At 33.8% G+C, this 13,002-nt stretch overlaps 1 protein-coding gene across 1 annotated transcript in view; it reads right to left on the bottom strand.

Moving 5' to 3' along the window:
- Positions 1-8,699: 8,699 nt before the first annotated feature.
- LOC127413025 (LON peptidase N-terminal domain and RING finger protein 1-like) overlaps positions 8,700-13,002 on the bottom strand; it is a 28,141-nt gene continuing 23,838 nt past the window's right edge. The window contains exon 12 of the mRNA XM_051649808.1: positions 8,700-11,447. Within this exon, the coding sequence (XP_051505768.1) occupies positions 11,298-11,447 (150 nt within the window). The 3' untranslated portion in view covers positions 8,700-11,297. The remainder of the gene's footprint in view (positions 11,448-13,002) is intronic.

The following is a 13,002-nucleotide window of genomic DNA, read 5'->3' as shown; positions in this document are numbered from 1 at the left end:
TGGAGAAGATACAGCTGTGTGTTGTGGACGTAAAACATGTCGATGGACGTTTTAGATTTTAGGGTATAAGAAAAAAAGTGTATATTTAAAATTTTTAATTTTCACTATTTTGCAGTCATTTTAATTGATCCTAAGGTGACATTCATTTCTCAAAGTTGAGTCCTCTCAATTAACATGTGGTCATGAAAACTGCATGCATTGTAATTATAAAGGAATTAACACAATTATGTTTAAACTCCTGAGACCCGAGCATGACTTCCGTGTGCATTTTCCATTTTCCTTTTTGTTTGTAAGTATGTAGTAGCACCTAATACAAATGCAAAAAAAAAAAAAAAAAAAAAATTTATAACATTATAAATTCTGACTCTATGTACAGATTACCATTATCCCATGTCTTCCAAATATGTTGAGTGGTCCAAACATCATCTGCAAGCCTGAAATTGAACTTTAAATAGGAAGTTGGATTGAATGCACTTAGCTGCATAGAGAGCTATAGGATGCTCCCTTGCTCCCTATTTAGGGAATGACTTAACCTCCAGTGTGCTGTCTGTCAGCAATGGTCTCAGAACAGTTTGAAATGCACCTTATTTTCATCCTTACTCCATATACAGTCTCTGAAAGCAAAATGTTTTAATTTTTGGATGAACCCATTGATTCTCAATGTGATAATGCAGAGTGAATATTGGATTTCTAAGGAAAAAATGTGCTAAAGTGCACATTAGTATACATTGTGTTTATCAGCATGACGTTTCGCGAGAAATCGCTCACATTTTTAAAATGGCATATAAGGTGAAACTAGAGACTCTAATTTTCTGACTCAAACAGGTGTTAATGTAAAAACTTAATTAGGTTTATTACCAGATGTAATTTTGTTGGCGTTTCTCCCAAAGACAAACTCTGCTGTGGTCAGCACCATGTTGTTTGTCACATGACTTTGTGCATCGAAAGTTTAATCCTTTACTGACAGCACAGAGTCTTCTGAACTGAGATCAGTTGGTATCATATTTTATGTCTATTAACTACTAGTTTTCCTAATCAGATCATGACAATACTTTAAAATTCTGATACAAATTCTGTATCTCTCTTGTGATATCAGAGAGAATGATTGGATTTATTTGTCTATTCAGATCTCATACATTTTACATGCTGCCTTTTTTATATTATTATTATTTCTTTTTTGTTTTTTGTTTTGTATGTTTACTTAATTTTAGATAGCTTTTCCAATTCTGGCAAAAACTAAGCAAACGAGTATGACTGATGTGAGTAATCTGATAAGTGACTGCGTCCCCCTCACAATGAAATCCACTGGCTGCCTACAGGACTGTCTCCATGACGATGCTTAGTCAAAAGAATATTGGAAGCTTATTGGGGCATTTATTGAGAAGAGACAAGCATGTTTTCATCAGTCGGAGCAAAAAGACCACTCTGGCTCTCGGCCAAATGCAAGTGTTCATCAGCCTCTCTGCTGATCCACTGCCATTCATTTAAAAATGCATTATTAACCACAGTTACATACAGTTAAATCAACAAGCATAAAATGGGCTCCTTTCAATACAATACCTGCCAAATCTAAGCCATTTAATCTCATATGTTATAAATGCTTAATAACATTCTTATTCAACATTAGGAACCTATGAATGTTTACCTTAATTTAAAGTAGCTATTGTGAAGTATTTCTCAATAAGTTACTATAATTAGAAATCTTTGTACATAAAGTCCTGTATTATTTAATGGTCAGCAGTATTTATTATATGATATATGCTGTGGATGAATAGTAAGAACTGGAACATTTTATCACAGAGGATTTTTGGTAAGTTGAGACAACACTCAGAGTAGCTTTATTCTTTTGACATCATTGTGACAAGGAAAGTGACAAGTGAGTCAAGACATTACAGGAATTAATATAAACACATGAAATCACACTGTAGAAATATGACATACTCCCTTCTAGTAATATCACTATAATAAAGCTATTCAGCTGTAACGTCAATTTGTAGGTGAGCCAGAAGGCTAATTCATTATGGATTCCCTCTGGAATTCCCTATGGATTTTTTATAATGTTTTATTATTATTATTTTTATTATTATTATTTATGAGTAAAATAAGATCTGTGGTAAACATTACTTGGACATTTTGCTCTACAACATAAATTACACACATTCACAACTTATACGTGAACTTTGAAGCCACCATGTTTGTAAAAAATGTATGTTACTAACAAGTTGTTAAATATGGACTACAACTACCACAAGCATGTGAGTGTGTATCTGACAAAATGAAAACCATTGTAGTCCTTATCTAGCAACTTGATAAGAACAAGTTTTAAAAAACACAGCGGCTTCAAAATTCAAGTTTGGGTCATGACTTTGTGTAATTTATGTTGTAGAACAAAACGTCCAAGTATCTTCAAGTAGTGTTTATCACACAGACCTTATTTTGCTCATAAATACAAAACTGACTTTATAAAAATCTTTAGGAAAATCCAGAAGAGAACCCATGGTTTGAAAATGCTAATTCTCTTCTGGGGTTTTGGACTACAACTTGAACAACTCTGTAGTCTGTTTTACTGCATCATGACCAAACATTCATGAATTATGGCCTTTTTCATTTTTGATTAAAATATTAAGCTTGTTATTAAGCATTTACAACATGTGATTTAAATTGTTTCCTTTTTAAGCAAGCATTGGAAAAAAGGTGCCCTTTTTATGTGTGTTAATTATTTTTAATGCATTTGATGAACCCCTTTATTTGTTATCATTAAATGTTTTACATAAGTTGTAGCAGTGTGTGGTATTTTCATGTTAATGTCAATGTGACAAGTTTTTCACATACCATTGAACTTCTGTAATCTGAATCTGAAGGGTGTGAATTGACTGTGAAATAATGGGTGTTACATACCAGAATAGAGCTATGTGGTTGGAGGGGGGAATTTGAAAAGATGCATGTACTGTAGCTATATATAGTATGTTTGTATATATATAATTTTATTATTATTATTATTATTATTAGTTAAATTGCTGATCTGATCAAGTGTGTATCTAAATCCATTTGTAGTGTTATAGTGCTTATATATGCCATTGATTGATAACACAGTACAAAAACACCTCTAAAGAAGGAAAAAAGTGCTGGTGTATGCTGTGCACTCAGGGAGGAGAGTGAGAGAAACAAAATAATATAAATGTCACTGTTCCACCTAAAAATGTATGTCCTGATTCTTAAATGTAATTTTCTGTTGAGTTTAATTGAGAATAATGCAGTAAAATTAGCCTACGTTCTGTCACTTCTTTCCAGTAATCCAGTACAATCCTACGGGTTCATTCTGCATTATATCACAGTAACCCTAAATGAGGAAAACAAAGAATAACCCCAAATAATATGTAATAAAGACATTAACTCATTGTAAGCAGCAGCTGGCCTTTCATTGAGAGTCTTATATGACAGCCACACAATTTCTTCTGTTACCGGCTGATTTCAGGTCTCTTTTCTGAAACTCAGATCTCAATGCACAGGCTGTAAAAAAGCTTAGAAACTGTTGAACTCTGCAGGTTTGAAGAGAATAAAAGCCGCACATGAAGTCGTCCTTATCAGCCACGTTCACTTAAATACCTGTCTAAATAAATATGCCTCCTGATTGGCCCTACATAAACCAGGAAAAGGTATATCTCCATTATTCTTTCTTTTTTCATTTTTTTTTCTTTTTTTTCTGGTTCTTCACACTTAAAGGCATTAGGCATTGTGCTGCCTTTGTAGGTAATGTAGTACTTGTGCAAGCAGACACCATGACTGTGCAAGAGCTTTATTCATCAAGATCAGGGGTCATGTCTTATCTGGGGGAAGCATTGCTATGCCATTTTTCTAGTTCCATTTCATGTCATGTAAGGGTTCATTTAAATGGTGACTCATTTTACTTGCTCTTACTAGGTCCCCTTTTGCTCTCTTGAAGAGGCTGGTCAAGGACTCTCCAAAATGTTTTTCTTTGACTCTGAACTTGTGATTTTGTGCAAACTAGAGTAACACAGTGAACTTCCTGTACAAATTCGATAGCCAGATTGAAATTACATGCACTTACAATGGCACTTATACACTTGAAATGTATACATTACTTTGTGTTAGATAACAAAATATGAAAACAAGTGGCATCTGCAAACAAATAATACTAATAAATTAAATTTTTTTTGGAACTTTACATTTTTCTTCTTCTTTTTTTTTTTTTTTTTTTGCAATTTCTAACCAACTTCTAACCGAGTCCTAAGGTTATTTTATGTGGCTCTATGAAGTCTGTTAATCTTAAGTTTACTCAGTTGTTCTAGTAGAGTAACCACAGGTGTAGTTCATCACATTAACTATGGGCATGCTTCACAAAGTTTGAAAACCCGAATGTTCACTATGAACATGTGCATTGTCCCGTGACCCAAAAATATGACATAATAACAACAACCGCAAAAATTATTTAAATTGTTTTTGTTAAACAAGCACCATTAAGCACAAGGAACAACTTTCTTGCTATAAACAGCACTTACAGTTGAAAACTGGCATTTCTTTAAAATCCAGTGTTTGAATGTGACATCTTCTCAGCTCCTGTGGATTGGATAGTAAAGTGTTGTGTCGATGCACACTTAAGAATTTCACCAGAAATAGTAGGTCATCTGGGTATTTCTTGCTTACTGTTTTATGAATACTGAGGGTTCGGCCATACTACCCCATTTCCATACTGTTTTTGGCATACTATATAGTTGGGAAGTATGCATATTCGAACACAGCAGATGTAATGCAGTTGAAAGGTGTTTTGAGCAAGCACACTCGCTAAATGGACACGGAATGTGTGAAATGGATCATACAAATCTAGACTGGAGCATTCAAGAAATGGAATGGATTGACAAACAAGCTGCTATTTTTTTAAATCAAAGGTGCCAGAACTCTATTACAGCCCAATTTAACACCTGCAATAACCTGACATTTGAATTAATGTTAAGAGGAACATAAGTTTCTTCAGTAACTTTTTATTTATTTTTTTCAATTGTATTAGCTCTTCACGGCACAGGAGGCTTGAAAAGTTAGGGATTATGGTGTCTTCTCTTGCCACCTCAGCAAGGGGACAAAACCAACTGCCTCTCACAGTAATCTCCCTCTCCGCGGAGGCTTGCTGTTTGCGTTTGTCTTATTACTGCACGCACCTTGAGACTGAAGTACCTGGCTCTGATAATGTTTACCTGGCTCTTTTGCACACGCCATTTGAAAGTTTATCTGTGTATTGACAAAGGGGGATTAGGTCGGTGTGAAACAAGGCTGCTTTATCAGTCCCAGCTCTGCCTCCTTTTAGAAGCTCCATAATCCCTACAAAGAGAACCAAGAGAGGGAGAAAAATAGACATATTTGGTAACTTCCCTTCACACATTCTCCATTTATCTCACTGAGGTATTTGCATTTGACACTGTGGCTCAGAGACTGTAAACAAACGAAAGAGTTTTGGGCACAATTTGATCAAATTATTTTTGACTTAAAGGTGCACTCAGTCGCTTCTACCTCATTAAAACATTTTTACACATAAAAAAATAAATAAAATAAATATTATTTTCAAAAATATGTTGAGGTGAAGACTCCCATCCAGAAGTGGGTAGTAATGTGCTACATTTACTCCGTTACATTTACTTGAGTAACTTTTGGAAAAAAATTACTTTTATGAGTAAAAGTGGGAACTTTTCACTCTTACTAGTAAATTTCTAATGAAACTTTTTACTCTTACTTTGTTACAATGGCCGAAGTTCCTGTCGTTACATTACTGATTTTAATTGAATAAGTGTAAATAAATGGCTAATTTATTGAGAGATTTTTGAAACAGCGGAACTTTACAGCTGTGCTCTGTCATTGGAGTCAAGTCCACCACTGCAGTAGCAGCAAGCGCGCCAAATAAACACTTTCTTCACTCCACGCCATGAGAAAGAGTAGTTTATCATGCAGTGCTTTCATTTTACACCAAGACATGGGCTTGATAACGTGGGCTTGGGTGATTCTGTATCTATGGGCTCTTATGACCTCAGTTTATAAGTATAAATTTTTATGTCAGTGATACAATATTTCAGTTCCTAAATTCATATAAACACCTGCGTTAAGTGTAAATGTCTTATGCTTTGTGGATCGCGTGCTTGACTTCTGGAGCACGAGCTGACAGACGCATTTCTGTGTTTGACAGGTACGGCGCGTTTTTCTCATGGACAACGAAAAAACTAGCTCTGAACTTAAAGGTGCAATATGTAACAAACACTGCAGGAAAAAAACATGCAGTGACAGTAAATGGTGACTATAAAGCTAACGTTCTGTCTGACATCTCCTCGATTGTGCTGGATTAAAGAATGTAATAGCCTATGGTTTGAAACAACATGAGGGTGTATGATAACAATTTCCAATAATAATAATAATTATTAATATTAGTAGTAGTAGTATAATTATTATTATTCTGTAATACATGTTGAATATGTATTATGTTATGGAATATTGGGGCATAATCGTCCATTATGTTTTATGTGGAGGTAATTAGTTACTCGCTACTTGAGTATTCTTTTAATTGGATCCTTTCTTACTCTTACTCAAGTAGTTTTTTACATTACTACTTTTACTTCTACTTGAGTAATAATTTTTTTTTAAAGTAATTGTACTTTTACTTGAGTAAAGATTTTGGGTACTCTACCCACCTCAATATCAACAGCATAATAAAGGATGTTTTATTTAAATGGAGCAGGCCACCTCATAGGGGCCAATATTTTGATATCACATGGCCAGACGAATACTAAAGCCAGCGCAACATAAAAAATTACCAAGAGTAGGCTACCTTTAAAAGTATTATTTTGCTTCTAACCTATCAGGGGTTGGTTTCTATGGCAACACAGGGGCGTTTGTTTGACAGGCGGGTCTGGCATAGTCCCCGCTGACCGCAGAGTGCCCCTCCATCATCTCTTCAACACCCTCCATCTTTGACTGGCAGTGTGGAAATTACATTGATTTCATCCCAAACTAATTGCTACCCTTTTGACACACCACTCGAATTGTCTGCTCATCTTCATGTGAATTTCATCAGCATATTCTGATATCCTATCCATGTTACCACCAAACACACACACTCACATTTTCAGTATAGCAGCAGGTTCTTTGTTATGACTTATTAACTACAAAATGGCTGTCATCCTCACTCAGAAAGTCATAGACAGAGGAGCTGAAGCCAGGTGATGGATCAATTTAGCTTACAGTGCTGCCCTTCTGCCTGTGTTTGTAATGGGCTTTGATGTTCACTTTGAGCTGCATCACAATGACATGCTCAGATGCAGAGTCTCTTTTTGACATTGTGCAGGAATGCTGCATTTTAAAATGTTAAATGTCTCAATTAAGCTTTTTATGCTTAAAGTCACTATGACATTTTCAGAGTATTTATCCAAGACTTGTGCAGCTCGCTTTTGATGGGATGAATAAGTTACAGCTGAAATCATAGTTATGAAAAATAATCCTCAAATGAACTTGTCTAAGCACAACATTAAGTATATAATAAATTATTAATATTGCATAAACAGTGATAATGATGTAATAACCTAGCAGGCTGCAGCAATTTTTAGCATTTAGAGTCAATAATTCATGCATATGCATAGTGTTTGCATTGAAGCAGTGGATTATAAAACAAGAAAAAAGCTCCAACACCACCATTCTATAAATAAATACATCCAGTATACAGCCTACATACCGTTACGAATAATATTATCAGCATAACAATTTGAGTGAAAAGTTGAACCCAAAAAATTAAGATGATTTTCAGAATTTCTTAGTATTTGTCATGACAGCCTACACTCTCAAGCTGTAATGGACTCCACATGCTTGTGCAAAACCTGATGATCCATGCTGTTCCTGCATAATTTTGGAATATTCTAAAGAAAAAGGATGGATGCAAGGAAATTTTACTTTTTGTACATTTTGGCCAATAACAAAAATTTGCTTATTTGATTAGTGACCTAAAGTAGTGCATAATAATAATCTTAAATATTTCCATTTTCATTTTACATCATGTATTGTGTTTGTTTTACATTTTATCTTTTATTATGGCCAGGTTAAAACAGGATCCCAAAATGTTTATATGGTCTCAGACCTTTGGACTCCACTGTGCATTATATGCTATTGAAAACTAAACATTTACACATAAATGCTAAAATCTTAAAAGCGTTTGACATCCTGGTGTCCATTTACTAAATATTTAGTTATTGTATGCCGCCATCTAGTGGTTGCTTGGTAATATAAACGCAACAGCTAGTAATATAAAGTTTTCATTGTTATCTCCAGGTGACAGAAAAGCAAAGACATTTCGAATGAACTATTTTTAATGTAACATTTATTTTATAATGTCATAAAGAGTCATCAGTGACAAATCTCTCTCTCAAAAAAATAAAATAAAATAAAATAAATATATATATATATATATATATATATATATATATATATATACGTATATATATACACACATATATATATATATATATATACATATATATATATATATATATACACACACACATATACATATATACATATATATATATATATATATATATATATACGTATATATATATATACGTATATATATATATATATATATATATATATATATATATATATATATACGTGTATATATATATATATATATATATATATATATATATACCAATGATACAGGCTCCTAGTATACACCAGGGCATAGAAAATTATAAGATACTCAGGATAAGGCTGCCTTAATTTCAAACACATCAAGACATGACATTAAGAAGGATTTTTTTACAAGAAAAAGAAATAAAATGCATCAGTGTCCACTTATCATTTTAAATAAATGTGCAAGCACTTTACCATTGGCCGGAAAGCATTTGATTCTCAAAAATGTTAAAGCATTTTCTGTACAAAATGATTATATAATATGGGTTATTGATTCGACTTATCTATAGATTAAACCTAACAAAAGTCTCTCTTTTTTAGCCCTTTCTTAGACTGAACTTGTTAGAGGGCTACAATAGCACCTTTCTCCGTGTTTATGAGATTATTATTAGGAATAAATTCACACTCCAAGACTACAGTTGTACTATCTTAAAGCAAAACCACAAGATTTGCCACCTTTAAATACACATTTCCAAAAGGCTGAAAAATATGATGGCATTTGTGACTCAGTCACACTAATACATTTTCAAGACAGACCTATTGACAGATGAAGCAGTTCTGTAAAGTCTCAAGAAAAACTTTCTTATTGAGTTTCAAGTCCTGTCTCCTTAAGATGGTAGATATTAGCTGTCAAGTGTGCACCTTAAAATACGAAAGGACACAACAGATGCATGTTTCTAATGTTTCTATTATTTAAAATATCAAATTACATTTAAATAAAAACATTTTTGGATTTTAATCACTCTCATAAAGATTGATATGGTTTGAATGCACGTTTGTCTGAATCACTGCAGTCTCAATTGCGGTCACAAGTAATGTGTGGCTCAGCATAAGTTTGACCATGGAGGAGTGATCATATAAAATGTGATGACTTCTCTTTCTACAGTGTGAAGAAAAATATATTTGTGGCCCAGATCACAGAATCTTCAAATCTCAGGTTTTGAATGAGCCCTATTGTAAAGCACAAACTTTTTTTGATTTCCACATGTTCAGAACTACTGCATTTAAAACAGGTTTGAAAACAAAGCACCCAACTGCAAGTAACTGATTTTCAAGAGCAAAATGGAGAAATCCGAGTAACCATCTTTGGAACAGTGCACAAAAGATCAAATCTGAGAATGTTAAATAAATTAAAAGTGCAGGTCAGGTAGGCACCTGTTAACACTTGTTGGACATCTAGCCGTTAGAAGCTAGACATACATGAAGAAAAAAAAAAAAAAAAACATGGCACAATCACAAGAGTAGAACATTTGAAAAAAGTTTTCACCCATTTTCAAGTCCATGTATACAATTATGATAAATCAGGTGTTACATTGCATTTTTTACATTCCCTCGGGATGTGGCACAGAAGGAGAAATAAAAGAAAATTCATTCTCAGTCCTTAACAAACATCTGAATCTAGCTTAAGGCCCTACACAAGGTACAAGCACACACTGTTCTACCAGGCCTTCCGGACAGCTACAACCTTCACAGTGCCTCCTAGAAGTGCCCTGGAGACCATCACAAGTCCGAAATCATCTTCTGTTTTTAGTTCACCTAAAAATGAAAATTATGTCATCATTTACCCCTGTAATATCATGTAATTTCAAACCTGTATGACTTCCTTTTTGCTTCCTCTACAGTAGCAGATTTCACTTTAACTGCATGGAAAAAAGCACCATTCTGCTAAATATCTCTGGGTCTGAAATGACATGAGGGAATTTTCATTTTTGGCTGAACTATTCCTTTAAGAGTAATGTACCTGCCTCTCTTCTCTCTATTAACATGCTAGAAAGCTTGCCACACATAATACTGAGAATGAAAAAGCACAGCTACAGTAGCAGCTTTCATTCATCAATTCACAATATTGCAACAACAAACGGAAAAAGCAAGTTTTGAATTGTATTATCTGCATTATTATTAGAGTATAAGTTTCAATCCTCATAACTTCAGGACAAAAAGTATTATTTCTGATTTTTCAAAATTTATGGTGATCATGGCTGGAATTGTGACAGTGAGATTTCGAGGCTGTATTCATAAGCGCCTCATTCATGCATAATCAGTGAGCTCTTATACAGTCATCAATCTCTTGGGCCAACTGTCCCGGCCATAAATGTAAGCTACACATTTAAAAAATCCTGGCCAGGGCCCAGCAGCACTGGCAACATTTAATCTCAAATGTATTTCTCAACAAAACTAGCTGTTGGTTTGAACAGCAATATTTGGCATCGACTCTGACGTTTAATGAACAGTAGGAATTAGTTCGTTGACTAATTCAACAGTTGTACAGCCCATAAAAAATTAATCAGTTGATTTCCAAAATATTCAAAGCTCTTGAAAACTAGAAAAGATACCAAAAATATGTAATCTTGTTTTTAACAAACTTATATCATACCGATGTGTTGCCTTACAGAGTGTTATACATCCAAGCACAAGTGATCTTATGTATGTGTAATGATCAGAAAAAAGTGATCAAATTTTGTCCAAAAGTGATCAAGTTTTGTGGCGAGAGGAAACTTGAGAGATCATTGCCTTGAGTAAACAAAAATTATACATTCAAATTTGTGTCTTCCATGGTACAGTACATGCATGTGATGACAAAAGAGATCAAAGATATGGGCTTATAATGTGTCTCTATCCTAGCTCTGAGAGAAGTATTCTAGTACAATGCGTAAATGACCCAGTCTGTCCTTCAGGGAGGTAAGAGACAGTACAGTGGTCTGATAGGCTGGATCTAACTGTAGCACAGACAGCAGCCACCAGCACCAGGCTGGCCCATTAGCAGAAGCCTGTAATGCACAAAAACACATTCATTCTCATTAAGACAGTTACTAACAGGATCATTAAAATGCATGTTGCTGATTCTTCTTGTGTTATGTGCTATTTAGAGACAGATCGATAATCGGTTTGACTGATATTTTGTTACACTTTTCTACCTAACTGGTTAGTGTTTCTTTAATATTAGCTCTACTGATAAATGGCACTATTTGGAGTGTCTCAGAAGAATAGCACCCAACAATGACATTACACTAATAGTGAGACAACAGTGTTCATATGTAAAATAACTTAGTTATTTAATGTATTGTTTGCATAAATTACTACATAAGAACCTCTCATTCTTAAGTGAGAAAAGTGTTACATTTTAAATGTCCAGTTAGACATATAATAATATCAATAATAATAATGAAATATTCATAATGCATATTATGTAACAAGGAGAGATAAACACTTAGAAATATATATACAGTATATATATTATTTTATTATTATATATAAAGTTTTTCCACAAAACTATATGTCGAGGCTATCAATGAGTGCTTCTTCAACTTCAAATTTCAACAGATTTCAATTTTGTTTTTTATTATTATTATTATTATTTTTATTTATTTTTTTAACCAGGCCTTCATCATTTATTTTTGGTACTTTTCAAATCTTTTATGTTTAGATTTTACTGTTTTATTTTATTTTTTGTTCCCCTTTATCTTTGTTCCTGACACAGACTTTCAATATTAGACTAAGAAAATCCATTTTTATTGTTTTAAACATGTTATAATTTGTTATTTTATAATCAAAACAATGAGTGAAATAAACACCATTTCAATATTTATTGTGGGGAAATTATTCCTATCAATTTTTCTCAAATTAACTGTAATTTTGCTAAATTGTTCAAAACGGGTGAACATATTATAAAATTGTGTGCATTTAGGGTACATAAAATGTTTTAAATGAAATTAGCCTTAACAAAACAAAGGAGTCAGACATTTTATTCCCAAAAAGTTTCATCACCTTCATTTCCACACAGAATTCTATTAAACGCAACACAGACTTTAAATTGTGGTGGAAATGACAATGTGATGAGAATTTTTTCACAAAAAAATGACATCTCCTGTGATGCACGTTCATACACCGCTGGACATTGTTATTAAACAAATTAGCATGAGTTTGACATTTTTTTTAATGATATTTTACTTTCTGGGAGTCAATGACATAAGTTGAAGAAACACCCCAACAGAATAAGCAATTAATAACCTAGCGGCACCCTGGGGGTCCCTTGACCCCAGTTTGAAAATGCCTGGTATAATAGAACAATAACAAACAAAAAAATTCTGCATACTGGTTATCAAACATTTAAACATAAAATAACTTGTATCTAGGGGGCCTGGATAGCTCAGCGAGTATTGACGCTGACTACCACCCCTGGAGTCGTGAGTTCGAATCCAGGTCGTGCTGAGTGACTCCAGCCAGGTCTCATAAGCAAACAACTTGGCCCGGTTGCTAGGAAGGGTAGAGTCACATGGGGTAACCTCCTCGTGGTCGCGATTAGTGGTTCTCACTCTCAATGGG

The sequence above is a fragment of the Myxocyprinus asiaticus genome, chromosome 22, assembly GCF_019703515.2.
Source record: "Myxocyprinus asiaticus isolate MX2 ecotype Aquarium Trade chromosome 22, UBuf_Myxa_2, whole genome shotgun sequence".
In the NCBI taxonomy this organism is placed as follows: Eukaryota; Metazoa; Chordata; class Actinopteri; order Cypriniformes; family Catostomidae; genus Myxocyprinus; species Myxocyprinus asiaticus.
This window is presented reverse-complemented; position numbering and strand designations above follow the sequence as displayed.